At 38.7% G+C, this 27,887-nt stretch overlaps 1 protein-coding gene across 4 annotated transcripts in view; it reads right to left on the minus strand.

The window, feature by feature from the left end:
- Window positions 1–1,774: 1,774 nt before the first annotated feature.
- LOC101601871 (zinc finger protein OZF-like) overlaps window positions 1,775–27,887 on the minus strand; it is a 51,871-nt gene continuing 25,758 nt past the window's right edge. For 2 of the 4 annotated variants that reach the window (XM_045131907.1, XM_045131905.1), the window contains 4 exons: window positions 26,182–26,308; window positions 19,134–19,226; window positions 13,820–15,172; window positions 11,873–12,611 (listed from right to left, as the gene is read on the minus strand). In XM_045131907.1, coding sequence (XP_044987842.1) covers window positions 12,577–12,611; window positions 13,820–15,172; window positions 19,134–19,226; window positions 26,182–26,308 — 1,608 coding nt within the window. In that variant the 3' untranslated portion in view covers window positions 11,873–12,576. Of the gene's footprint in view, window positions 1,891–11,872; window positions 12,612–13,819; window positions 15,173–19,133; window positions 19,227–26,181; window positions 26,309–27,887 lie in introns of those variants that run through there. The other 2 variants (XM_045131906.1, XM_045131908.1) reach the window with 2 other exon arrangements.

Below are 27,887 nucleotides of genomic sequence, written 5' to 3' on the forward strand. Positions count from 1 at the left end.
CCACTGCAAACAAACTCCAGATGCGTGCGCCCCCTTGTGTATCTGGCTCGCGTGGGTCCTGGGGAGTCAAACCTGGGTCCTTACACTTCACAGGCAAGCGCTTAACTGCTAAGCCATCTCTCCAGTCCTGATTCAGCTTTAAGGAGTTACCATTTCAAAGGTACAGGAGAAACCCTGTTCCAAAAGAGACCCTTTTAGCTATAGGCATGGGGGAACTTGGTGGCTCCTCTAGAGATGCCAGGTTTCTCTTTTAATCTAGGAATGGCTTCAAGTGGAAGCTGATACTGTGTAGACACCTTGTAAATCTTTATTGAGTTAATGAATGACATTGTGACTTCCTGAGCATGGAACCTTGGTTTCCTAACCCTAATAGAAAAGAACCTCTCTGTATGATGTTATGTACAGACTCCTGTAAGGGACTTTGTAAGACAGATCTTCCCGCCATTCCCACCCTAGCCCATCAGCACCTGCTTCACACCAAAGTAGTCTGCAGGGTATGGTAGCTGTTTCCTTTCTGCCATTATGGGGTAGAAAGCGTGTGTGTGGGGAAGTCAATAATTCAGGACTTAATTTCTCTTTGTGTTGTGAGGTTTCTTTCTTTTTTCTTTTGGCTATTGCACCAGAGTATGAAATAGCTTCCCGGATCTCCAGCTATGAGCTGGTGGAGTCTGCCTGATTTTATTCACATATCAACAACACTAGGAATCTCCACTGGACTTCTGTTATATTCTCACCACTCAGTTTATTTTTTAACAGTTTAATGAGTACATTTTAGAGTCTTCCATTTTGTGTGGAATTAGATCCTCCCCCTCAAATGCTGTAATTAACATCACTTAAAATAAAACTTGAATAAAATATTGAAACCTCCAAAAAAAGATGAGTTTTAGTATGGGTCAGAAGCTATAATGCAAATTATGGCCTTGAAACAATTAAAAGGACCATGGGACAAAAGGCCATATGGTACAACATAACCAATACAAATATCTCTATACAGTATATGAGACATAACTTTGGGTTATGGACTTTTGATTTAAAGTTCCTTACCCAATTACCATCTAAATATATTTCTTTGGCTAATTATTTGTACTTTTTTGATACTAATGAGACCTAAGACTAAACTGCACAGGTGAACAGAACTCACTAAAACAAAGTGGGCCCAGTAGTACTTTTGATTCCAGAAACTCAGGTACCTCCCAGGACTGATTCCATTGAAATCCGTCACATGATTGGCTGTTCCCAGCACTCTGTGAGTGGGTAGGGACACAAGACTGAAATTTAACAGGTCTGTGGAACTGGAAATGCTCAACACTAGAAGAGAGTTTACAAAATGGTATTTCCTTCTGCTCCTTGAGAATCTAGGCATGTTTCCACTTTTCTGGAAACATGGAGATGGCTTAAAACCATGGGGATGGTGAGTGTCCCTTGAATGCTTTTGCAAAACTCAGAACTGCAACCAAATACCTAAGTTTCTATGTTTCCTGAAGATTCATTCCAATCCTTTTAGACTGATCCAGTCCTGTTTAATGTAATTTCCATGATAACAGAGCTCACTCTGAGGGAGAAACTTGCCTGAGTTGGAAAAAGTCTCACAGAGTCACTGCTGGGCTGTAGAATCTGAGAAACACCTGCTACCTGAACTTGGCACTGCAGTGTCTGACACACACTCACCACCTCTGGCCACTGCTATGCTGCCCCAGCAGCACTCCAACAGCTGCTGTCAGCAGGGATTCTGTATGATGTGTGCTTTGGAATCTCACATGACTGGCTCATTTGTCTACTCTGGGGATGTTATCAGTCCCTCCAGGTGCTGGTTTCTGCCTTCCATAGGACAAGCAGGAAGACATCCATGAGTTCTTGAAGCTCACTCTTAATGCAATGCAGAAGTCCTGCCTGCAAGGAGAAAGACACTCAGATCACAGTGCCTGCCATCGATGCCACCATAATCTGTGAGATATTTGGAGGGTACTTGATATCCTATGCCAGATGTCTCCTTTGCCATGGCACCTCAGACACCTGTGACCCCTACCTGGACATTTCCCTGAACATCACGACAGCCCAGAACATGATCCAATACCTGGGGGATGTGGTGAAGCCCTAGACACTGCAGGGGGAGAATGCCTACCAATGCAGCCATTAGAGAACAACAGTAAGATTAGTGACTTCCAGGATCTTGGAGAGAGGAGAATGGATATGGAATTTCTCTTTGGGGCTATGAAAACATTGTGGGATGAGACAGTGGTGATGGATAAAGAAGCTTATGAATATATGAAAATTCATGATGATATGTTTAAAAACATGTCACAGGGAAATCTCAAATTATGAGTGAGGAAAATGTGCTCATGGAAGTGTATGCATTGGGAACAAATCAGTAGCTAATAATGTCCAGCCAGGTGTATGTATTTGTTATATAGTATTGGTGAATTTTAAAATTAATTTGCAGACTGGGGAGATTGCTAAGTGGTTAAAGATGCTTGCTTGCAAAGTTGGCCAGCCCAGGTTCAATTCATCAATACTAAAGTAAAATCAGAAAATTCACAAAGTGGCACATGTTTCTGAAGTTGGTTTGCAGTGGCAAGAGGCCTTGGTGCACCCATTCCTCTCTTTCTCTCTCCCTCTCACTCAAATAAATAAATAAAATTATTGCAAAAGATGATGTGTGAATAGATTTCTTACTTAGTATTTAGTTAGGCACTATGGTAGAATATTGACTCCTATCATATTTATACTTCATATAAAGTAGATAAAACCATAAAGATTTGGGCCAACTTTAAAGTAACACACCATCTAAGCAATTGGCTAGCTTAATGATGACAATATTTCCTGAGTCAAGGACCTCTTCATCCCTTCCCCTACCTTCTAATAACTCACTTTCAGTTTTCGCAGGTCCTTAGTTTTCTTGCATGTTTTTGGCATCTTCCTACTCCCCATCAAATAGAACCTTCCAGTTAAAGTTTATAGGTTAAATGATGAGAAATAACTACCTTCAGATTTTGTACTTAACATCAGCTCTCCATCCTCCCAGCCAAATTTCATTAAGTAAAACTACACATGTTAAGTTCTTTTTCTTTTATTTTTCCCTTTTATTGACAACTTCCATACTTATCGATGATAAACCATAATAATTCTTTCCTCTTTCCCACTTTCCCCTTCAAAAATCTATATTCCATCATACCCCTCACTCTCTACCCTTCCTTCAGCTCTTATATAAGTTATTTTTAAATATTTGGAGGACCTTGCGTTCTCTTTCACCTCTATTTTCATAATTCTGGAATGAGAGCTTTTCTTACCCAGAGGAGCTATGGTCAACAAGATGAGCACTCCAAGGATGGAAAGCAGGGCCCTCATAGCTGAGCAGAGGTTAAGCAGAATTAGTGGCTGAGATGAGAAGAGTATATCTTTTTTTTAGCCCTTAAGATGATGCAAGACTACTGAAACTTTTAGTAGCCAGAAAATTCCTGTGTCATACTGAGGCACTGTACTTGGAGGTTGCATGCAAGGATGTGACTTTCCATTGGATAAAGCACATTTGTCAAACGTTGGCAAGGTATAGGCAAAGATGTTAGAATGTATAGCATAGCATAGCATAGGATAGAATGGCCCTGGAGAAGAGAGGAGAGTTGCTTCAAAATCAACATTGTGGGAAGGGGAGCATGTTCAGTGGTTAAATGTGCTTCCTTGTAAAGCCTGATGGCCTGGGTTTGATTCCCCACTACCCCATGTTGGAGCCCTGGCATTCATTCTGCAGGTGAAAATCCCTACAAGTTATCGGTGGGCCAAAAAATCTCTTTTAAAAAATCAGTGTTGGGGCTGGAGAGACATCTTAATGGTTAAGTGCATGCCTGTGAAGCCTAAGGATCCCAGTTCAAGGCTCAATTCCCCAGGACCCACATTAGCCAGATGCACAAGGGGGCGCAAGCATCTGGAGTTCATTTGCAGTGGCTGAAGGCCCTGGTGCACCCATTCTCTCTCTCTCTCTTCCTCTTTCTCTCTCTCTGTCACTCTCAAATAAATAAATAAAATAATATATATATTTTTAAAAATTCAGTATTGTCCTGTGGGTTCTGAAGGAGCTGTGAAAGTTAATACAACAATTACAGAATAAAAGTACTCACCTTATTTTTCTGATATTCAAGAGAGAAGCACCAGCTGTAACATCATGCCAATTTATTGATGTTTTAGTAAATCTACATTAGTGTACTTGAGCAATGAAAGTAGGTATGGGCTAATGAAATCCAAGCAACTGAATGACATCAACTAACTTACACCTAAAGTCTTAGTGAATATAAATTGCTCAATACCTCCATTATAGTGGAACATGATAGGAATTAAATAAAGAACTTTAGAAAACATATAAAGTACTTATGGAGGGAAGAGAACAAAAAGTGGCATTTTTTATTCTATTTTATTGAGAGAGACAGACAGGGTGGGGAATATGGGTACACCAGGGCCTTCTGCTCTATAAAGGAACTTTTGTATGTAGAAACTTTATATGGATATATCATGTGTTGGTACCATCATTTCCCTCCTCTGTACCCCCACTCTACTGAGGGCCCTCCTCAATGGGATTGCTGGTATTACCTTTGGGTTGTGGGTTATGAGTTACTAGAGCAGTAGTCAGTCATTGGGTAGGGGAAAGCCTTTGAATATTCCCTCCCATCCAGTAGTTGTTATATTATCTCCACTCCTCTTCCACAAAATTCCAAGCCTTGGTGAGTGTGTTTGAAGTCCACTTTAGTTTTGCACTCTCAGCAGCTTCTGGATTTCTTCTTTGGTATGTTTTGAATGTCCTTAGTTTCTATCACCTTCATCTTGATGCAGGTAGTCAGGCTAGCCATGGAAGCAGCACGCTTGCTCATCTTTGCCAATTTCTCTGTGGTTTTACATGGGCCCCAGCAGATACGAAAGGGATGGCTCATCTTCTGATAGGGAGCCAGCTATCTTTTCTTGTCTTGTTGACAGATTTTGGATTTCTTGTTTTTGTTTTTCTGCTTTCTATAAAAGAAAAACAAGTTCTCCAATGGAGAGTAAAATCAGCATAGGTCAAAGTTAATTTAGAGAGATTTTGTTGAGTGCAGCCTTACTTTTGGACAAAGGCTAGTGGAAATTTCTCTTTGCAGTCCACAATCCTCTTCTCTGTGGGATTGTGATTTGGTTTCTAGTTCCAGCTGTGGGTTCCTTTCTAATGAGCAGGTCTCATAGCTAATCAATGAGTCATCGGTTATCCACCCAGGCTGACTGTAATTATTACACAAGTGTGTATATCTTGTCAGGCTGGTTGCTTTCATATAGTTGTGTCCCCTGCTTGCTCACAACATAGTTGGCCATTTTCCCCTAGTAGCTTTTGTAGCACTTTCCACCACGACACTAGTTAACCAATTGGGAAAAACTGGCTTCCTTCATATTTCTACCAGATCTCTTAATGTTCAGTGTCAACAGCATATGATGTCTTCAGCAATAGGATCTTACCTTTTACCTCAGGTGGGTAATCAAGTGCTTTAACAGATGCTTATTTTGTTTGGGGGACCTCAAAAACCCTTTGATCAACAGCTCAATGTGGGTTGTGACCAATATACTGGTACTGGGAGTTACAAGACATTTGTTTTAGGGTTGGACTTCATCCTACTTTTCTCCAGGGCCTGTCTTACACGAGGCAATCCCTGTATACTCCTGTTGAGGGTCATATCTTTTAGTCTGCTGTCCAGGAGGAAGGTTTTTATAGTATCAATTCATTTTGGTTTTAGTTTTGTATATATCTCCCCTTGCCCTCCCCCAAACCACTCCATTTCTATTATCTATCCCTCAAATTGCCTGTCAGGTATGTCTGCAACTCAAGTTGTTCCAGATTAGGAAACACATTATGTGAGAGAATATGTGGCATTTGTATATCTGTACTTGCTGAGTTCACTTAGTATATGTTCCAAGTCCATCCATATTCTAACAAATTTCATTATTTCATTTTTCCTGACTGCTGAGTAGAATTCCATTGTGTATATATACCACATCTTCATTATACAATTGTCAAATGATGTGCTTCTGTGAGTCCAGTTCTTACCTATTGTAAGTTGATCATATATAATCATGGTTGAGAAAATATCTCTGCAGTAAACAGTGGAGGCTTTAAGGTATATGCCAGTTCAGGAATAGCTGGGGCAGCTGGCAGGTCTATTTTCATCTTTTTCAGGAGTCTTCATATTGATTTCCATAGTGGTTGTACAAGTTTGCATTCCAACTAACAGTGAATGAGAATGACTCCTTCCCCACATCCTCATCAACATTTAATATCATTTTTTTTTAAATGATTGCCATGCTGTCTGGAGTAAGGTGGAATGTCATAGTTGTTTTAATATGCATTTACCCTGATGGGTATGGATTTTGAACATTTTCTTAAGTATTACCCATTTGGGATTTTTCCTTTGAAAATTCTCTATTCAGTTCTCTGTCCAAAATTTTGTATATTATTTGATTTTTCATTGCTTAGATTTTGAGTTCTTTGTAGATTATAATATTAGGCCTCTGTCAGTGGTATACCTGGTGAATCATGCTGTGGGTACTCTGTTGGATGTTTTTGTAGTGTGTTTGTCCATACAAAGCCCTTTTAGCTTAATGAGATCCCACTTGTTGAGTGACTGTTTAATTTATTGGGCTACAAGGGTATTGTTCAAGAAGTCTTTCCCCATTCCTATATCATGGAGAGTTCCCTCATTTTCCCTGTCGTTTAAGATTTTTAGGTATTATAAAGAGGTCTTTAATCCATTTGGAGTTGAATTTTGTGCATGGTGAGAGAAGTAGGTATAGTTTTATTTTTCTACCTGTGATTATCAAATTTGTCCAGCATAATTTATTGAAGATGCTGTCTTTTTTTCCAGTGTTTGTTGTTGGCTCCTTTGTCAAAGATCAAGTACCTGTAGTTATTGTAACTCAAGACTGAATCTTCAGTTCTGTTTCATTAATCTATGTGTCTGTTTTTATCCCAGTACCATGTTGTCTTAATATTACAGCTTTGTAGTTTAACTTTAAATCAGGTATGGTGATAACTCCAGAGGTGTTTCTTACGCTGAAGATATTTTTGGATATCCAAGGCTTTCTACCATTCCATATCAAACATAATACCAACTAAAGTCCCAGCTGGATAAAGTAATCTTTACTAATAGTTGTTATCTTTCAGAACTTGGAATACAACATTCCAAGGCCTTCTGGCTTTTAAAGTTTGTGTTGAGTAATCTGCTGGTATCCTGATGGGCTTGACTTTATATGTAACTTGATTTTTCTCTCTAACTGATTTCAATATATTTTCTTTGGTTTGTGTTTAGTATTCTAAATATAATATGGTGGTGAGAGATTCTTTCCTGATTTTTCCATTTGGCATTTTAAAGGCTTCCTGTATCTGTATTGGCATCTCTTTCCTTATTTAGGGGAAATTTTCTTCTGTTATTTTGTTAAAAATGCATACTATGCCTTTGGAGTGAAATTATTCTCCTACTATACCCTGAATTCTTATGTTTGATCTCTTCATAGTATCCCAAATGCCTTGAAATTCCAAATCATACATTCTTATTAGTTTGTCTTTCTCTTTATTGAACTGTATTAGATCTGTCACCTGGTCTTCTAGTTTAGATATTTTGTCCTCAATCCATTCTACTGATGAGACTATGGGGACTTTTACAGTCAGACTGAATGCATTGTATTTTACATCCTGTATGGATTTCAGTTTATGGGGGACGGGGCGGAATGTAGTGGTTTGATTCAAGTGTCCCCCATAAACTTAGGTGTTGTGAATGCTAGGTTCCCAGCTGATGGATATTTGGGAATTAATGCCTCCTGGAGGGAGTGTAATGTTGAGGGCAAGCTTGTGGGTTGCTATTGCCCACCTTATGTTGCCCAGGGGGCGGGATGTCCACCCTCTGCTCATGCCATTGTTTTCCCCTGCCATCATGGAGCTTCCCCTCAAGCCTGTAAGCCAAAATAAATATCTTTTTCCCAGAAGCTGCTCTTGGCTGGGTGATTTCTACAAGCAATGTGAACAGGACTACAACAGTGAACATCCTTGATTTTTGTAAAAAAAATAAAAATAAATAATAGTAACAATACATGTGGGGTTTGATTCAGGTGTCCTCAAAAACTTGGTACACTTCCCTGTTGCTATAGTCCACCTTATGTTGGCCAGGGGGTGATGTCCACCCTCTGCTCATGCCATCATGGAGCTTCCCCTAGAGCCTGTAAGCCAAAATAAACCCTTTTCCCACAAGCTGTTCTTGGTTGGGTGATTTCTACCAGCAATGTGGACTGGACTGCAACAGTAAATTGGTACCAAGAGTGGAGTTGCTGCTAGACACCTGACTGTGTGGCTTTGGCCTATTGGAGATGATTTTCAAGAGGAATGTGGAAGGACTTGAAACCTTGGCCTAAGAGATGCCATACAGTGCTATAAGCATAGCTTGGTGAACTATTCTAGTCAGAGTTGAAAGACCTGAATGCAGTAAGAACTATGAACTGTGAGGTTTGGCTTTAAGAGGGTGAGAAAGGGCTTTGCCTGGACTAGGCTAGCAGTGAGAAGCTTGTTGTTATGCCCATGTCCTGAGAAGTTGTGCAGGGTTGCTTTGCATAGAAATGAACTGGTGTGAGCAGAGGGATATGGAACAGAAATAACAAAATCTTTGGGACTATACTGCTACCCATGCAGGAAGAGGCCTGAGTGTCAGTGTCCTTTCTTCAGTCTGTTTTATTCCCCCTGGATTAACAAATTGGCACCCTACCTCGTATTGTGGAGTATAAGAAATGCAGGAAAGAGAGGGTCATTGAGTTTGCAACATGGTCTTGTGTTTGGAAATGGCCATGGGCAGTGTGAAGCAGGTTTGCTAGTTGCCTGCATGGAGATCTGAGGGAGCCATCAAGATGAACAGTGGATTGCAGTAGAGACCCAGTGGAGAGGCTGGGACCACAAGATGGCTGCTAAGGAAAGCTGCTGGCCCTGATGACGTTTTCCAGGACTGAATAGCCTAGCTGGAGGGGCAGGATTGCAGTACCAGAGACTTGTTGCTGGTTAGAATTAATGGACTTGGACCATTTGTCACTGGCTGGAGTTGTTGGACTTAAAGCTACAAAGTTTGATGTTTGCCGTGGTTGTTTTAAATCTTGTATTGGTTGGATATTTCTTTGTTATGCCCAATGCCATCTTTTACAGCGTGAATGTTTATTTTGTGCCATCATGGTTTTGGTATTTTTTGGTATTATGGCTCAGTTATAAGACCTTGGATTATGGGGACGTTTGAACATCATCAGAATTGATTAAAAAAAACTGAGGACTTTGTTGGATGAATACATTGCATTTTACATCATGTATGGTTATCAGTTTATGGGGACAGGGGGCAGAATGTGGTGGTTTGATTCAGATGTCCTCCATAAACTTAGGTGATCTGAATGCTAGGTACCAAGCTGATGGTTGGAATTAATGCCTCCTCCTGAAGGGAGTGTATTGTTGGGGGCAGGCTTATGGGTATTTTGGCCAGTTTTCCCTTGCCAGTGTTTGGGACTCTACTGTTGCTGTTTTGTAGCATGGCATATAATATGTATGAATAAGTATATCTATCCCAGGATCCAACAAACCTCACATTTTTTTCTCTCTCATACACATATTTACCTCACTTCCTACTATCAACTGTACCTTCAGGACCATAGCATTGGCTCCACACTTTGTCACAGGATTTAAAATTTTAAAGCACTCCTCTATTGAGGGACAAGGTAGCATGAACTGGGGAGGTTTATAAGGGTACTTACTATGTTTAGGAAACCACAAGACTGAAAATTCCAAAATTAACATTTCTAAATGGTTATACCTGAATTAATAATTGCAAGACATTGCATGTGAGGGCTTTCATGTTGGTACATGGGCCTATTCCTCATTCCTCTATTGAAAAACTGTTTTGATGACATAGATTTCAGTCAGACATACGTATTACTGTGTAGTGAATGCTCAAGTCTCTTAGAGAGTTAAATATGTCCACAATCAAAAATTCTGACTTACCAGCAAAACAAATTCTGGCATGTATTCAGATATGTAAGTAACTCTAAATGGAACTAATATATATTTGGTATTTTAAGGTAGGGTCTCACTCTAGCCCAGGATGACCAGGAATTCACTAGGTAGTCTCAGTGTGGCCTCAAACTCATGGCGATCCTCCTACCTCTGCCTCTTGAGTGCCGAGATTAAAGGCATGTGCCACCATGCCTGGCTGGAACTAATATTTTGATGGAAAAACCTGTATGTTCTTTAACAATGAATTTTACATGAACAAACAGGTACTTTAATATTTTTTACTCTGACAGAATTACAGTGTTTAATTTTCAGATTCTATTCATGAGACACTAAAAAATGTATTTTTGGTTTAGTCTAACAAACATACTAGGGTTTTTTTAAGCTTACATCACCATAAATTTCAATCATATATTGATCTAAAATTAAGTGGCCTATAGAGATTCTCCTAGTAGCCAGATAAGCTCACTGAAGTCATGAAAGCAGATTCTTCTGTATGATTTCCAATGTCAACATCAAGACATTGTTTAAAAGGTTTTTGCAGATTTGTAAATGTCTACGGCCAGCTGTTTGGGAGGTTGGTGCCTACAGTATGCACCCCACTGGAGCTGCTGAAGATCACAGTCCACAGTTGCCCTTATAACTAGGTGTCCATTGAACTGAGTATTGGTGGGCTCCAAGAAAAGCAGCATGTATTTATCATTCCTCCATCTTGCTGCAAAGTTGTGGATATAATAGGAACTGCGTCAACTGCCTCCAGAGGGTCAAACTAACACTCCATGGAAGGCAGATTAGAGACTTCTAGAAAGACTAACAACACTTTTAGCCCCTGTCTTTTTTGTTGCCTTAACTCAAAAACTTGGGTTTCTGCATTCTGTGAAGTATAAACAAATGTTTTGTTGCCTTTAGCCATATATTATGATATTATTTAATACTGTTGAATAAGACACACTGCCACAAAACGTACTTATAGGCTTTTAAAAGATAATATGCAATTGACATTAAATTGACTTTCCTTTATGAACCAAGGCTAGTGGCACATGCCTTTAATCCCGGCACATGCCTTTAATCCCAGCACTAGGGAGGCAGAGGTAGGAGAATCGCCCTAAGTTTGAGGCCACCCTGATACTACATAGTGAATTCTAGGTCAGCCTGGGCTAGAGTGAGACTACCTTGAAAAACCAAAAAAAAAAAAAGACTTTCATATCCATTTTTTTTTTGCCTTTATCTTCCATTAACTTTTCAAATCTACGTGGAAACTATTTTCTATGTAATTGTGTAATTCATTTTTGCTAAACTTCTGTAATATGTAAAATACTGCTAACAAATCACATGTTATGCTTTAATATCATCCTCATAGATATACCTTATAAACATTTCAATAAAAATTTATATAGCAAATAAGATTTCTTACTTAGGAGGTTGGTGATGCCATCAGTTAAAGGAAATGGCTTGCATTGCATTCTGACCCCGGGTTAATTTCACATTCTACACAGTTGTTCATTAGCTAGAGGTAATAGAATCTATGGCTTATGTATCACTAATCTGTTCATGCTAGGACTTACAATAAGGTCTGCATTGATGAAAACACCAAACTGCAACCACTGGCATACAAACTTCCACCTTCAGTCATGATATATGTTATAGAGTACACATTCTATTTACAGCAGTGCTATATATATTTTAAATAGATGTTATAAAATAAAATTTGAGTATACATAGCACAATTTTGGAAGTTGCCTGCACTTCTGTCTGTTTTACAGCATAATTGACCCATATTCATCTACTGTCAGTATCAATTATCATTTTCAAATAGAGCAAATAACACAAGATAGATTAAAATAAGTTGAGAAGGAATATCAAGTGAATTTATTGACATATCGTTCAATAGCTTCACTGAGAATATCATATTGAATAATTCCATTTGAAAGTTTAGAATACACACGAATAATCATGTTTTGCACAAGTTTTGGTTTAAAAATTCAAACATTCTACTAAAAATGCTCATAAACTGTTGGTAACAAATGCTTCTAATTCAAGTATCAAGAAGATTAAGGGCGGGGGACAGACATGAACATCAGTATATCATTGGGCAAAATGAGTTTACAGACAATAGTGACTACTGTTCATGACCGTGGCCCAAATATAAATTATGAAACTTCATTTCACTGAAAAAAATGATCACAAATTACCAGTGAACAACAAGATTTTACAAACTGCCGGAAATAATTACTTGAATTTATAATAGATCTGAGGATATAAAACTTAAAATGGCAAATAACACCACCTGAATATATGCTAGTTACAAAAGACATTTAAGAAACATATCAGCAGTGCCAACATAAGGCTGTAAACATATTCTAACCTGGATAAGTAATGTGATGCTGATATGTGAATGGATTTAACAGGACAAGGGGCAGTTTCACAAGACATGGTAGATCAGAAACTGAACATAACATCTTTTCACATTAGTTAGGAAATAGCAGCAAGTGTAGGATGACTGGAGAAATCCCAGAAGGCAAGATTAAAAAGGTCAAGGACCTCCCTCAACAATATACCTCCGGTGGTAATGATCCAGTAGCTGAGGATTAGATATGAGGCATAATTAAAAACACATAAGGCAATAAGGGACATTTTATATTCAAACTAGCACAGATGTAAATAGTTTTGGATCATAAAACCACCCCAGTAAAAATGTTTTGTCCCCGTTCTGCTGTCCCTTCAAAGAAACCCCTCATCTTCACAATTTATTCCCTTTTAAGTTTAGTGATCATTACCATCACCATCATCTATAATGAAATCTGGATGTAACGGGTATATAAATCTTGCATAGTTAATAAAAGAAGGAATGAAATAGGCATTATAGATTACTTGAACTATGTAGAACATTTTCATGGTATCAGGAAAATTTCCTATCAAATCTTTATCAAACATAAACAGAAATTTGTTCCCTTAGTGATTCTAACTCTTTTCAAGTTGACAAGATTGTGACAGCTGTGTGAACTTTCAGGTGTCTCATAAACATTTTAAAGTGGCAAACTTTTCTTTATCCTTTATTGTCAAAGAGTTCTCAACTACATGTGTATTATACTGTGAATTGAGATGAGTTACTAACATTCCTGAAATTCCCTAATTTTATCATACAAGAGTTTCCAATACCCATTTTATAAATTTTACTAAGGTTTGACTTATAGAATAAAATATGTATTTGCAGGTGTACTCTGATGTAAAATTAGCACTAATTTACTCACAAGGTTTCTCACTTTTATTATCACAATATCACGTAAAATGCACATTGTGGATAAAAGTTTGAGTTACAGATTGGTAAGTTTTCACTTTTATGAGTGATCTCAAGTAAAATTACATATGATTTTCAATGAAAAAATTCCCTATATTGTTTATATTAATAGAGCTCTAAATTATATGAACTGTCATATGTTGATAGAGCTATGACTTAGGAACATTTCCACACCCATAAAAACCCTATATGAATTTTTTTGATGCATAATGAGTTGTGACATGAGGAGACAAAGCTTCCCCATGTTGCATTCTTAAGTTTCTCGCCTTTATGACTTCTCTGATTCAGTGGTGGGCCTTGTGCCAGAAAAATGTTCCACGTTAAGATGATTTCTAAATATGTATCACTTTTCTGATCAACAGACTTAATAGGAAATATTCAGGACACTCACATGGCTTCTCAAGCGCATTTCATTTATTTCTAATAAACAGTGAGTTTTGACTTGACAATGAATGTTTCTCCATGTCTAACACATTAATAAGAATGCTTACCAGTATGTACAGTGAGTTGTGACTTGGTGGGGAAAGACTTCCCATGTTCAAGACCATTGTATGGTTTCTTACGCAAATGAATTCTCTCATGTGCATTGAGTTGTGATTTGGAGGAGAAACTTTTCTCACATGAATTGCACTCATATGGCCTCTCCCCTGTATGAGTTCTCTGATGAACAGTGAGCTCTGATTTCCGACCAAAAGCTTTGTTACATTCATTACAATTAAATGGCTTCTCACCTGTATGGGTTCTCTGATGTCTTGTGAGTTGTGACTTAGTGGGAAAAGATTTTCTACATTCAGCACATTGATATGGCATCTTTCCTGTATGAGTTATCTGATGCTTTGTGAGCTGTAACTTCCAACAGAAAGTTTTCCCACATTCATTACATTCATAGGGCCTTTCCCCTGTATGAGTTCTCTGATGCCTAGTAAAGTGTAGCTTGACAGGGAAAGCTTTACCACATTCATTACATACATATGGCTTCTCACCTGTATGAGTCCTCTGATGTACAGTGAGTTGTGATTTGGAGAAGAAAGATTTCCTACATTCATTACATTCATAGGGCTTCTCTCCGGTATGAGTTCTCTTATGAACAGTGAACTCTGATGTCCAGGAGAAAGCTTTCCCACATTGATTACATTCATATGGTTTCTCACCTGTGTGAGTTCTCTGATGAACAGTTAGTTCAGATTTCCAGAAGAAAACTTTTCCACATTCATTACATTCATGAGGCTTCTCACCTGTATGAGTTATCTGATGCCTAGTGAGGTGTAACTTCACGCGGAAGGCTTTCCCACATTCATTACATTCATATGGCTTCTCACCTGTATGAATGGTCTGATGTCTAGTAAGTATTGACTTACGAAAGAATGCTTTCCCACATTCATTACATTCATATGGCTTCTCACCTGTATGAGTTCTCTGATGCAGAGTGAGTTGAGACTTCCAGAAGAAAGCTCTCCCACATTCATTACATTTGCATGGTTTCTCACCTGTATGAGTTCTTTGATGCACAGCAAGTTCTGACTTAAAGCAGAAAGCTTTCCCACATTCATTACATTCATGTGTCTTCTCACGTGTATGAATTCTCTGATGCCTAGCGAGTTGAGACTTCTGGAAGCAAGCTTTCCCACATTCACTACATTTGTATGGCTTTCCACCTGTATGAGTTCGCTGAGGTAGAGTGAGTTGTGACTTCATGGGAAAAGGTTTCCTATTTTCATAAGTCTTCTCAACTCTATTAGTTTTCTCATGCTGACTGAGATGTAACTGTTGACAGACATCTTTCGGGAATTGTCTACATTCAAAAGCTTTTGTAGAATGGATTTTCTCTTGAACTTTTAATTCTGCTGCAAAAAGAAAAAATTATTACATTCCTTACAGTAAGCAGGGCCTTGATATACTAGCACTTCCTAATATTTGATCATGTATTATTTTCAAAGAAAAGATGTTTCACAATGAGTGTATTAAAATTTTTTCTTGTAACTACATTTTTATGCACTGAACTAATCTAATAGATCAATATCCCATGCATATTATACTTGGTGGTGTGTTTTTTGACACAGCCATCTTTTTTTGGGGGGGGAGGGCACATGAAGTGGGGTCTCACTCTAGCCCAGGCTGACCTGGAATTCATTCTTTAGTCCCAAGGTGGTCTTCAACTCACAGTGAGGCTTCAACCGGTGGTACATGCCTTTAATCTCAGCATTTTGGAGGAAAAGGTAAGAGATTCACTAGAGAGTGAAATAAACCTGGAATTAGAGTGAGTTTCAAGTCAGTTTGGGATAGAGTGAGACCTGCCAAAAAAAAAAAAAAAAAAGAACATATACTAATTTTTCTGAAGGTATCTATTTGGACAAAACCTCAAGGGCATGCAGAAAAGTTTGCATTTGTTTGGGCAATTGTCATTTACTCTGCTAAGGGATTACACATTGTTTTATCATAGTGAAACCATGATAGTTTGTTCCATGATTGTTTGATTTCTTTGCCAAGATTAGTGCAATATTCTACTAGACCGACATACAACATTTTGGGGGGTTTCTAGTCTCTTCATTACTACCTGATTCCTCAGAACAGATTCACATTAGGTTATGTGTGTGTGTATTGGGAATGGTGTGTGTATATTCATATTTGTGTGTAACTTGTGAAACAATGCAAGTATAGAGCTGAGAGGATAACCTAAGGTAACATGCCCTAAATTTGCATTTTCTTTGCCAGACTCCTTTATTTCACCATTGTATATTTCAGGCTATTTGACCTGTGACCACTTGAGGATTCATCTATCTCTATTTTCCATTGTTTCCTATGTGAAGAGAGATTAAGAATCTCAACTACATGAGGATTCGGGTGTATTCTGAGGATCTCAACTCAAGTTGCCATGCATAAGCAACAAGCACAATTTCTCTTTGAAATATTTTATTTATTTATTTATTTGCAAAGAAAGGTAGAAGAGAGGCAGTAGAGAGAATGGGTATGCTAGGACCTCCAACTACTGCCAATAAACTCAAGATGCATGCAAAAAGTGGTACATGCATGTGGTATTCATTTGCAATGACTAGAGGCCCAGGAATGCCCATTCATATTAGTTTTCTCTCCCCTTGAAAATAAACAATATAAAATTATAATTAGGAAAATAAAAGAATATAGGCTGGGTATGGTGCACGCCTTTAATCCCAGCACAAGGGAGTTCAAAGAAGGAGGATCACTGTGTTTGAGACCATCATGAGACTACATAATGAACTTCAGGTCAGCCTGGGCTACAGCAAAACCCTACCTCGAAAAACTAAAGACAAAAATGTAAGAAAAAAAAAAGAAATGAGTTTATATAAAAGGAGACACTGGTGAACTCAATGACCACTGATGTTGACAGAGAAGGCAGAATCCTACTCACTGTAAAGTCTCTGCATTTCTTACAGATACAGGCGTAAGTACAAGGCATCTCCCATGTGTAATGTGTATCAGACAATGAAAGGTCAAAGGAAACCAAGAATGCTAGCACATTTTTAGGGCTTTAGGAATACAACTATGGTGGTTTAATTTAGGTGACTGCATAAACTTAGGTGTTCTGGATGCTGGGTTCCCCAGCTGATGGCATTAGGAAATTAAAGCCTCCTGGAGGGAGTGTACTGTTGGGGGTGGGCTTATGGGTGTTACAGCCAGTTTCCCCTTGCCAGTGTTTGGCACACTCTCCTGTTCCTATTGTGCATGTTATGTGGACCAGGGGATGATGTCCAACCTCTGCTCAAGCCATCATTTTCTGCTACCATCATGGAGCTTTCCCTTGAGCCTGTAAGTCAAAATAAAGCTCTTTTTCCCACAAGTTGTTCTTACTTGGGTGATTTCTACCAGCAATGCAAACCAGACTGCAACAATAACCAAGGACTACTACATATGGTTAAGCAGAAGAATTCAACCAACTGATCAACCTGGAGTCATAATTTTCAGTTCCTCAATACAGGTAAACAATTGAAGCTGTGTGTAATAAATGTCCAAAGGTCAAACAATCTGGTCATTATAGCTATAGCATTAGATTTCTATCATCAACAAGCAATATGGTTGACAATGAACCATAAAGTATCATATTACCAAACTCTACAAACTTTTGGCTCCCTAATCCTAATTTTGCTCAATGATTCTTAACCTGACTCAGTCAGAATCCACTACTGCCTCTTATGTCCATATGCCACACAAAAATAATGTGCCACAGCCTCTCCAGATTACAGTTGTTTTTTTCTTCAGATTTCAAAATTAAATGGAGTTGACTTCTACCACTCCCAAGATTAAATTATTAAATAGAATCAGCTTCACTAAGGCTAGCATTCTGTTATGAATTAAGTCATACTCAAACAGAACAACTTTACTGGATTTAACACTTGCTAGAGATAAATTTCTACAATACTAGGAACACTATTATTTTGGCACAAGAACTTTATGTACTGTCTGATCTTACTGTGTATTTATAGTTTTGCATTGGTTGTTTACCTAGAAGATGAGAAAAGACTATTTCTTACTTTAATCTGCACTGTGATATAGTTTTCCTTCCTTTTAGATGTCCCAATACCTTTTCATCAATCCTTACCAAACTTGTGTCTTTGAAATATCTTTATCACCTTCATTTTTCTCATGGACAGTATAGCTTGTAAATTCTAAATTCTTAACCTGCAATTACTGATACTCTCTTTTCGTATTCTTTCAAAATTTTAATATATTTATTAATTTGAGGGAGAGAGAATGGGTACACAAGGGGCTCTAGTCAGTATAAATGAATTGCACACCCACGTGATTCCTTAGTGCTAGCAGTGAGGAACTGAACTTGGGTCCTTAGGGTTCACAGGTAATTGCCTTCACTGTTAAGCCATTTTTCCAGCTCCTCTTTTCTAATTTTCCTATAAATTCCACAGGTGACTGAAATTATAACTATGTTATACATCTCTTTAGTATATTGATTTCCAACTTTTTAACACTATTGTACGTATGATCACCATCAATGAATTGTACACTTAAATACTTTCCTTCTTTAAGCTGCTTCATGTCAAGTACTTTATTAGAGCCATGGAAAAGTAACAGCCAATATCATATTTAAAAATACAAAAGACAGGCTGGAGAGATGGCTTAACAGTGAAGGCAATTACCTGTGAACCCTAAGGACTCAGGTTCGAGGCTCGATTTCCCAGGACCCACATGAGGCAGATGCACAAGGGGGTGCACACATCTGGAGTTTGTATGCAGGGCCTGGAGGTCCTGGCATGCCCACTCTCTGTATCTATTTGTCTCTTTCTCTCTCTATCTGTTGCTCTTAAATAAATATAAATATAAACAATTTTTTTTTAAAAATACAAAAGACAGACAAGTAAGAATTTGGATTCAATATTTAACACATCATTAACATATAATATTTTCCAAGAAAACCTAAACAGGTAAGAAAGTTTTGGAAAGGATAAGAAAATATGCTACAATAGCAGAAAAAGGGTCATGAAATTATATGGAGAAAGCTTTTTGGAAACTGCATACAATAGATATCTGAAGCCAGGCATGATGGAGCATACCTTTAATCCCAGGACTTAAAAGGTAGAATGATTGCCAGGAGTTCAAGGCCACTGTAAGACTACATGATGAATTCCAGGTCAACCTGGGCTACAGTGAAACCCTACCTTAAAAAAAAAACAATAAATGAATAAATAGATATCTGATTCATAGTATCAAGTCAGAGTCTTTAGGACTTCAATAAAAGTTGGTGAATAGAGCTGCACATGACCATTCTTGAGGGTTCTCATCTCAGTACCTTCCTTTCACAAGTATGCATTCACTTACCTGGAAGCCTCTTAACTGAGGCATCTGCTGCACTCCAAGGTATAAATCGATGCTCCAACTTGGAGATCAACTCCGGTTTGGTCATACAGAGCCCTGTAAATTGGAAATAATGTACAAATTGTGCTAATATGCTCAAACAGGTGCAATCATGAAAGATGAAAGCTCCATTTCAGGAACTGTGCTCCACTGGTTTAAGTATAAAGATTTTGTGGAGAAAGGTTTAAACTCATGGTGTTCAAATACTGAAATGTTACCCTTAAGTCACATTAAACTGCATGACATATAAACCTATTTAAAAACAAAACAAGAAAATAAATGAATAGACAATAATACAAGGAACATAACTGTAGTGTTTGATTTGGGTGTCCCCTATAAAATATATGTGTTCTGAATGTTAGGTCTCAAGCTGGTAGAAATTTGGGAAATGGAGGCAGTGTTTTGTTGGAGTGGGCTTGTGGATGTTATAGTCAGTTTCCCCTTGCCAATGTTTGGCACACTCATTGCTGTTGTCTATCTGATGTTAGCTAGGAGATGACATGTACCTCTCTCTGCTCATAGCATCATTTCCCCTGCCATCATATCCTTGAGTCTATAAGCCAAAATAAACCATTTCCTTGCACAAGCTACTCTTATTCAGGTGCTTTCTACCAACAACATGAAGCAGACTCCAACAGTAAATTAGTAACAGAGGAGTGGGGCCATTACTGCTAGAAGCCTGCAGCTGATTTGCAAGAGGAACATGGAAGTATTTGAAATCTTGGCCTAAGAGATTCATTGCAGTACTGCAAGTACAGTTAGATTGACTATTCTGGTCAGAATTGAAAGACCTAAATGAAATAAGAAGTATGTACTGTGATGTTTGGTTTATGAGGGTGAGAAAGAACTTTGTTAAGACTGGTCTAGAAGCAGTTAATGTGAAAGGCTTGCTATTCTACCCACGTCCTGAAAACCTGTGCAGAATTGCACTGCATAGAAATGGACTGGTATGAGGAGAAGGACATGGCACAGAAAATAAATGAAATCTTTAGGCCCAATCTACTAACAGTTCAGCTGCAATTGTTTGAGATTACAACCAATGAGACTATGCCAGCTGATCTGCAATGGGATAGCAGGAAAAAATTGGACTCTTTTAAAAGGGACTGAATGTTGAAAGAGTGTCCTGTTCTTCAAAGTTGGGTTTATTTTCCCCCTGGATGAACAAGTTGGTAGCTCATCTGGTACTACAGAGTATAACAAATGGGAGGAAAGAGAGGGTCACTGCTTTTGCAATATGGTGATGTTTTTTGGAAATGGTCATGGGCAGTGTGAAGCAGTGTTATTGGATTACCTGCATGGAGACCCAATGGAGCCAAGAGGATGAGCCATGGGTTGCAGTAGAGAGCCAATGGAGATGCCAGGAATATGGGGTGGCTGCCAAGGAGAGCTGCTGGTATCAGATAAAAAAGCTTTCTAGGACTATTAGTAGCTTAACTGGAGGGGTAGAATTGGAAATCCAGAGACTTATCACTAGTTAGAATTATCAGACTTTAAGCTGCAGAGTTGGATGTTTTCCCTGTTTGTCTTGTATCAGTTGAATAATTTCTTTGCTATGACCAATGCCATCTTTTGTACAATGAATATCTGTTCTGTGACATAATACATTTTTCTTTTTGGTATTATCAATCAGTTAAAAGACCTTGGAAACCTGTTTGGGGTGACACATGCCTTACTCCCAGCATTCAGGAGGCAAAAGTAGGTGGATCCTTATGAATTCAAAACTAGCCAGAGAGTACATTGTGAATTAATTACAGGTCAGCCTGGGCTAGAGTGAGATACTACCTTGGAAAACAAAACAAAAAAATATACAGACAGGCATGATGGTACATGCCATTAATCCCAGTACTTGAGAGGCAGAGGTTGGACAATCAGTGTGAGTTCAAGGCCACCCAGTGACTACATAGTGATTTCCAGGTCAGCCTAGGCTAGAGTGAGACCCTACCTCAAAACACAGAATTTTAAAAAAAAAGGGGGGGGGATGTTAAGACTATGGAGATGTTTGAATATCATTGGGATTTATAAAAACCATGGAGACTTTTAGTTGGACTGACTTAATTCCATTTTACATCATGGACGGTTTTCAGTTAATGGGGGCCAGGGGCCTAATGTGGTAGTTTGAGTCAAGTGTCCCCCATAAATTTATGTGTTCTGAATGCTAGGACACCAGCTCATGGTAATTTGGGAATCACAGCCTCCTGGAGGCAATATATTGTTTGGGATAGGCCTATGGGTGTTATAGCCAGCTTCCCCTTGCCAGTGTTTGGCACACTCTCCTGTTGATACTGTCCACCTATGTTGGCCAGGGGGTGATGTCCACCCTCTGGTCATGTTGCATTTTTCGCATTTTTCCCTACCATCATGGACATTTCTGACAGGTGGTACAAAGACAGAGTGGACATATACAGTAACTAGCCAGAAAACATTTTACATAACTGATTCTTTGATTTTTAGAACACTCTTCCACAAATACCTCAGGAGTTAAAGGCACTTGCTTGCAAAGCCTAAAGACTGTAGTCCAACCAACCCTCCCTAGCATGCATGTGAAGGGTGAATACAAATGCCTTATATATCTCTGTGTGTTAGCTTGATTCAGGTGACCCCCATGAACTTAGGCGTTCTGAATGCTAGCTCCCCAACTGATGGAGATTTGGTAATTAAAGCCTCCTGGAGGGAGTGTATTGTTGGGGGCGGGCTTATGGGTGTTATAGCCAGTTTCCCCTTGCCAGTGTTTGGCACACTCTCCTGTTGCTATTATCCACCTTAGGTTGGCCAGGGGGTGATGTTCACCCTCTGCTCATGCCATCATTTTCCCTGCCATCATGGAGCTTCCCCCTTGAGCCTATAAGCCAAAATAAAGCTCTTTTTCCCACAAGCTGCTCTTGGTTGGGTGACTTCTACAAGCAATGGGGACCTGACAGCAACAGTAAAGTGGTAGGCACCAAGAGTGGGCTTGCTGCTAGACGCCTAACTGTGTGGCTTTGGCCTTTTGGAGCTGAGTTTCAAGAGGAATGTGGAAGAATTTGAAACCTTTGGCCTAAGAGATGCCTTGCAGTGCTGTAAGTACAGCTTGACAGACTATTCTGGTCAGAGTTGAAAGGCCTGAATGCAGGAAGAACTATGGACTGAGAGTGTGTGCACACACACAAACATACACAAAACTTAAAGAAAAAGAAAATTAATACATTAAAATAAAACTATACCAACATAAAAAAGTATATATAACAGACAGGTTCCAGCTTCATGAATGGGAAACACTGACATTATTTCATTTAAGGTCTGGAACAAAATAATGCACTCTTCCTTATCTAAAATATAGATAAGGGTAATATACAAAGTGCATCCAAGTAACAAAGGAGACTAAAAAAGTGTCTTTATTTGTATGCCAACTATAAAGGGGTAAAAAAAGACTCTAGAGGCTGGAGGGATGGCTTAGTGGTTAAGTCGTTTGCCTGCAAAGCCAAAGGACCGAGGTTCTATTCCCCAGGACCCATGTTAGTCAGATGCACAAGATGCACATTGTAGCAGACAGCTTCAGGTTCACTGAGATAAACTTCCAGACCAGGCACAGTTATGGAGGAAGGGATATTTATTGAAGCTTACAGAACCGGGGAAGTACCATAAATGGCAGAAGAAGCTGGCCTGCCTTCACAAGACCAAGCAGAGAGAGAGAGGGAAGTACAAGCCTAAAGGTCAAAAGCCACAGCACACTTCAGGAACTCCAGCTAGGCACACTTTGCATATCTTTAGATTGAAATCTGAAACCCACCACCACAACTTAAGATCAACCCAGGTAGCCAGCAGATGCAAACTACAAACAAACAACTGAATATATTGGGGAGCATCCATTCTATTCAAACCACCACACACATGCATCTGGAGTTTATTTACACTGGCTGGAGGCCCTGACACACCCATTTTCTCTCTCTCACTCCCTCTTTCTCTCTGTAAAATAAATAAATAAAAATAAAAATACTTAAAAAAGAAAAGAAATAACAATAAATGTTGGTGAGGATGCTGAAAAAGATGAACCCTTCTACCCTGTTGGTTGGAATGTAATCTGGTACAACTATTTGGAAATCAGTATGGACGTTCCTCAGACAGTTAAAAATAGATTTACCATATGACCCAGCTATACCACTCCTAGGCATATATCCCAAGGACGCTTCTCACTACCTTAATACTTGCACAGCCATGTTTATTGCTGCTCTATTCACAGTAGTTGGGTAACAGAACCAGCCTAGATGTCCCTCAACTGATAAATGGATAATGAAAATATGGCACATTTATACAATGGAATTCTATTTAGCAGTAAAGAAAAATGAAGTTATGAAATTTTCAGGGAAATGATGGATCTGGAAAGGACTAAATGAGAAAGCCAAACATCACATGTTTTCTCTCATATGTGGATCCTAGTTAAATTGTTCAGACTTGTGTGTGAGCTGGAGTAAAAACTAGCAGCAGAGGCCAATATGCTAGAAAAGGGCTATAAGGGAGGGAGGAGAGCGGTGCACTTAAGGAGATGGTACTATATATATGTAAGTAGATGTACATATTACTGCAGGTAAAATGGCCTAAGTGAGGCCAGGATAAGAGATTGAGTAAAAGGAGTGTGGAGGGAGGGTTAATCAAAATTCAGGATATTGTGAATGAACCACATGATTACCTACTTTTTTTGGATAATTGCACACCCAGAAGCCATAGACTGTTACTAGAAAAAATTTAGTGCATGGGATGGGATACCTTCCAGTGAGTTGTTGGCCAGAGAGGCCCCTGATGCTCCCAAAACATTATAGTCTATTGCCAAGGCTCTTGGTTTCCCACCAGGAATAGATGATGACACCCTATTCCTGAAGACTCCACATGCCTGGGCTGCAAGGTCACTGAGAAATCAAGTGGGGCTGAGATGAAAACCTTCTCCTGATAGACTAGCTGACAGAAAGCTGTTAAAAACTGCACTGCTTGCAGCCTTATGGAAGAGAGAAGCCACCAGTGGTGAAAACAGTAGACACTGCAAGCCTCAAGTTTGGTCAGTCAAACCAAATGAGTCAACTGGTGCAATAGTGGCATGTCTGTTATGGGGGAAACCCACTGCTCTCTAAATGGACTGGAGACAAACTCTATGGGAGGGAATACATCCCTGGTACTGAAAACCTAATCAAAATCCTATGGTGGGGTAGGTCATGAGCATTAGAAGTATAATAACTGCTCTTGTCTGGCTAAATATATATATTATGCATACCAAACTGCCCGGTAAGCACTTTACTTTATGTTCATACCCATATATTAATGCTACTCTCACTTTTGATTAGAAAACCTTCTCTTTTCAGATGGTGGTGACCACTGGGATATTCCAAAAGGTACCATAGGGCTTAGAAGCAATGATGGAGAAATGTTCAGCACTGAAGTACCTCTATTACACCTACCAAGGCTCAGGGTCCATTGCAAAAGAGGTGGAGGAAAGAACGTAAGAGCTGAAGGAAGGGTAGGACTGCTTACAGTGCAATTGACCAGACAGAAATATCTTTATCTTGATATCTATAATCCTTCAGTGCCTTGCACTATCTTCACAAGACCCTCAAATAAAGGAAAGATGATGACACCAAAATAAAAGAGAAGGGGTGGAGGGATGGCTTAGCAGTTAAAGCATTTGCCTACAAAGCCAAAGGACCCAGGTTTGATTCCCAAGGACCCACGTTAGCCAGATGCACAAGGGAACACACATGTCTGGAGTGGCTAGAGGCCCTGGCACGCCCATTCTCTCTTTCTCTCTCTCAACCCCTCCCTTCCTCAGTAAAATAAATAAATAAAATATTTTTAAATAAAAAATAAATAAAAGAGAGGCCAATGGAGAGAGGGAGGTGATATGATGGAGAGTAGATTTTGGAAGGGGAAAGTAGGGAAGGGGAGAGAATTATCATGGTTGATTGTCTGTAAGTATGGAAGATGTCAATAAAAGGAAAACAAAAAACAAAAGCAAAGAAAAAAGTAAATAAAAAAGAACTATCCAAAAGTTACCTAGAGCCAGGCAGAGTGGTATACGTCTTTAATCCTAGCACTTGGGAGGCAGAGGTAGGAGGATCCTTGTGAGTTAGAGGGCACCCTAACACTACATAGTGAATTCTAGGTCAGCCTGAAACAGAGTGAGACCCTACTTCAAAAAAACAAATACCCACAATAAAAAAAGTTACCTATGTCTATGATAATATTAATGTGCTATCAACCTTCCCTAACCAGATAGCCATAAACCCAATTGAAATTCCAATAGAAATGTGTAGATAAGAGATAAAACCTGACTAGGGTTTTGATTCTTTTTGTCATCAAAACTCTATGATGTTAGCCTTTATTCTCTATGTAACCCCAGCAAATTCATTTATTCAACAAGCTAAAATTGATGGACTTTTTTTCCTGTGGACTATCAAAACCCTCCATAATTAGAGTGAATATTTGCTCATTTCTCCCCAGGAAAGTAACAGGATATAAATGTAATATGATAGGCACAAAAAGAAACATCCTTCATGCTTTTATTGTACATCCTTTTTATACTTACAAGTTCAAGACAACTTAAAAGAAGTAGAGAATTAAAAAAATAAAACCGATAATTAGAAAATGGAAAAGAATTAGAAGGAAAAGGAATAGAGGACAGTTAGAATTAACTGGGTACATTTGTAAGGAATAATTCTTATGTTGTACTTTAGTAAGTATGCATCTGACAATAAGAAATTAGCATTTCAAAGCAGCTACAAGAGTTTTTGTGTTTCCCATTCCCATACGAGTAATACCAGAACTGAAAGATTTACCAATTACTTTCTTCTAGTATGTGTGTATGTATATGTATATGATGTATATGTATATGGACTGTAAAGCCACACTGTTCCTTATAATGTGTCCCATTACAACATGACAATTTAGAAGTATAATATCAAAACAATATTAAAAATTAGCAACGATATCTATACTTATCAAACAAAAGGAAAGTAATTGCTACTCAGACTTTCAAGGGACTTAAACTCACCCAAGAACACCAGGCTATTGTAGTTCTCCAGCATCACATCCCTGTACAGAGTTTGCTGAGCAACATCCAGGTCCTGCCACTCTTGCCAGGTGAAGTCCACCATTATGTCTTCAAATGATACCAACTCCTACAATGAGAAATTTCTCTTCAATCCAAGAGCACAAAAGTGGGACTAGAAAACAGAAGCTCGCTTTTCTATGTATGTCTTAGCAGGGGCATTATATGAAGAAGTTAATTTGTATGGTGTACTGTGGTAAGAGTCAGGATAAATATCTCACCACTGATTCAAGAAAATAAGATTAAGAGGTTTTAGCTGGGCTACTGGCACATGCCTTTAATACTGGGAAGCAGAGGTAGAAGGATTGCAGTGAGTTCAAAGCTACCCTAAGATTACATAGTAAATTCCAGGTCAGCCTGGGCTAGAGTGAAACCCTACCTTGAAAAACAAAATAAATTAATTAATTAAAAAAATTTAAAAAAAGATTGAGGTTTTATTCTTTGTTTGGTTTTCAAGGTAGGGTCTTGCTCTAACCCAGGATGACCAGAAATTCACCATGAAGTCTCAGGCTGGTCTCAAACTCATAGCAAAACTCCCACATGCTGAAATAAAAGGTATGTGTCACCATGCCCAGCTAACTGAACTTTTTTATGAAATTACAATAGAATGAAAAGCTGTATATTCAGGCTGGTGGCAAACACTATAGTAGACTGCATGCCCAGAAGATACAATTCCCAACATTATAGTACAATAGGAACTATTCTTATGTGTATCATGACCCTGTATGGAGTCAGATAAATCAATGTAGGAGTCATAACTATGGCAAAACTGAAAGGATTTATGAACATGCGATGACCAAATAACAACTCAGAATATGTAATAAATAATGAATGCAAGGAGTTTCTAGCACATTGCATCAGGTAAATTCACTGAAGCCCTTGTTAACAACACACATGTCCACACTGCATGGTACATGTCATTATGCCAGGCAATTCCAATCTAACAAACATACACAACCTGAAACACCTCAGCTCAAATAAATATTACAACTATGTTTATACAGTACATGGATTTTTTTTTTGTTCTCATTTGGTTTACTAACAGATAACAGGACTTTTAATATTTTCCAACCATTGTTCCTCAGCATTTATATATCAAATTGGTATGTGGTTGAATTGTGCTGTAAACAATAAGATTAATCTATTACTATACAAACTTGCTTTCACCTTTAATAAATAGGATTTCAGATAGCTCTAGATCATATACATAGTAGGCCATCTTTGACCCATACTTCAGCCAACCATTCCAATAAATTATTTGTAAATATTTTTAGTTATTTGCAAGTAGAGAGACAGGGGATGGGGGCAGGATGGGCATGCCAAGGCCTCTAGTGGCTGCAAATGATCCCTGGATACATATGCCACTTTGTGGATCTGGTGTTATGTGAGTACTAGGGAATCGAACCTGGGTTGCTAGGCTTTGCAGGCAAGTGCCTTAACCATTGTGCCATCTCTCCAGCCCCTCCAATAAATTCTTGCCAGCTATTTTAACTATGTGAGCTGCACTATTAAACCTCGTGTCTCTGAACAATTAGCCTACACTGATCAATTCAGTCTGATTACTTCTATGTTTGTTCCTCCAATCATTCCATACCCTGAAAATATACTCCCACATATGTACCACATATTTTTGCTTGACTGAGTTATAA

Source organism: Jaculus jaculus, chromosome 12 (genome assembly GCF_020740685.1).
Source record: "Jaculus jaculus isolate mJacJac1 chromosome 12, mJacJac1.mat.Y.cur, whole genome shotgun sequence".
Classification (NCBI taxonomy): domain Eukaryota; kingdom Metazoa; phylum Chordata; class Mammalia; order Rodentia; family Dipodidae; genus Jaculus; species Jaculus jaculus.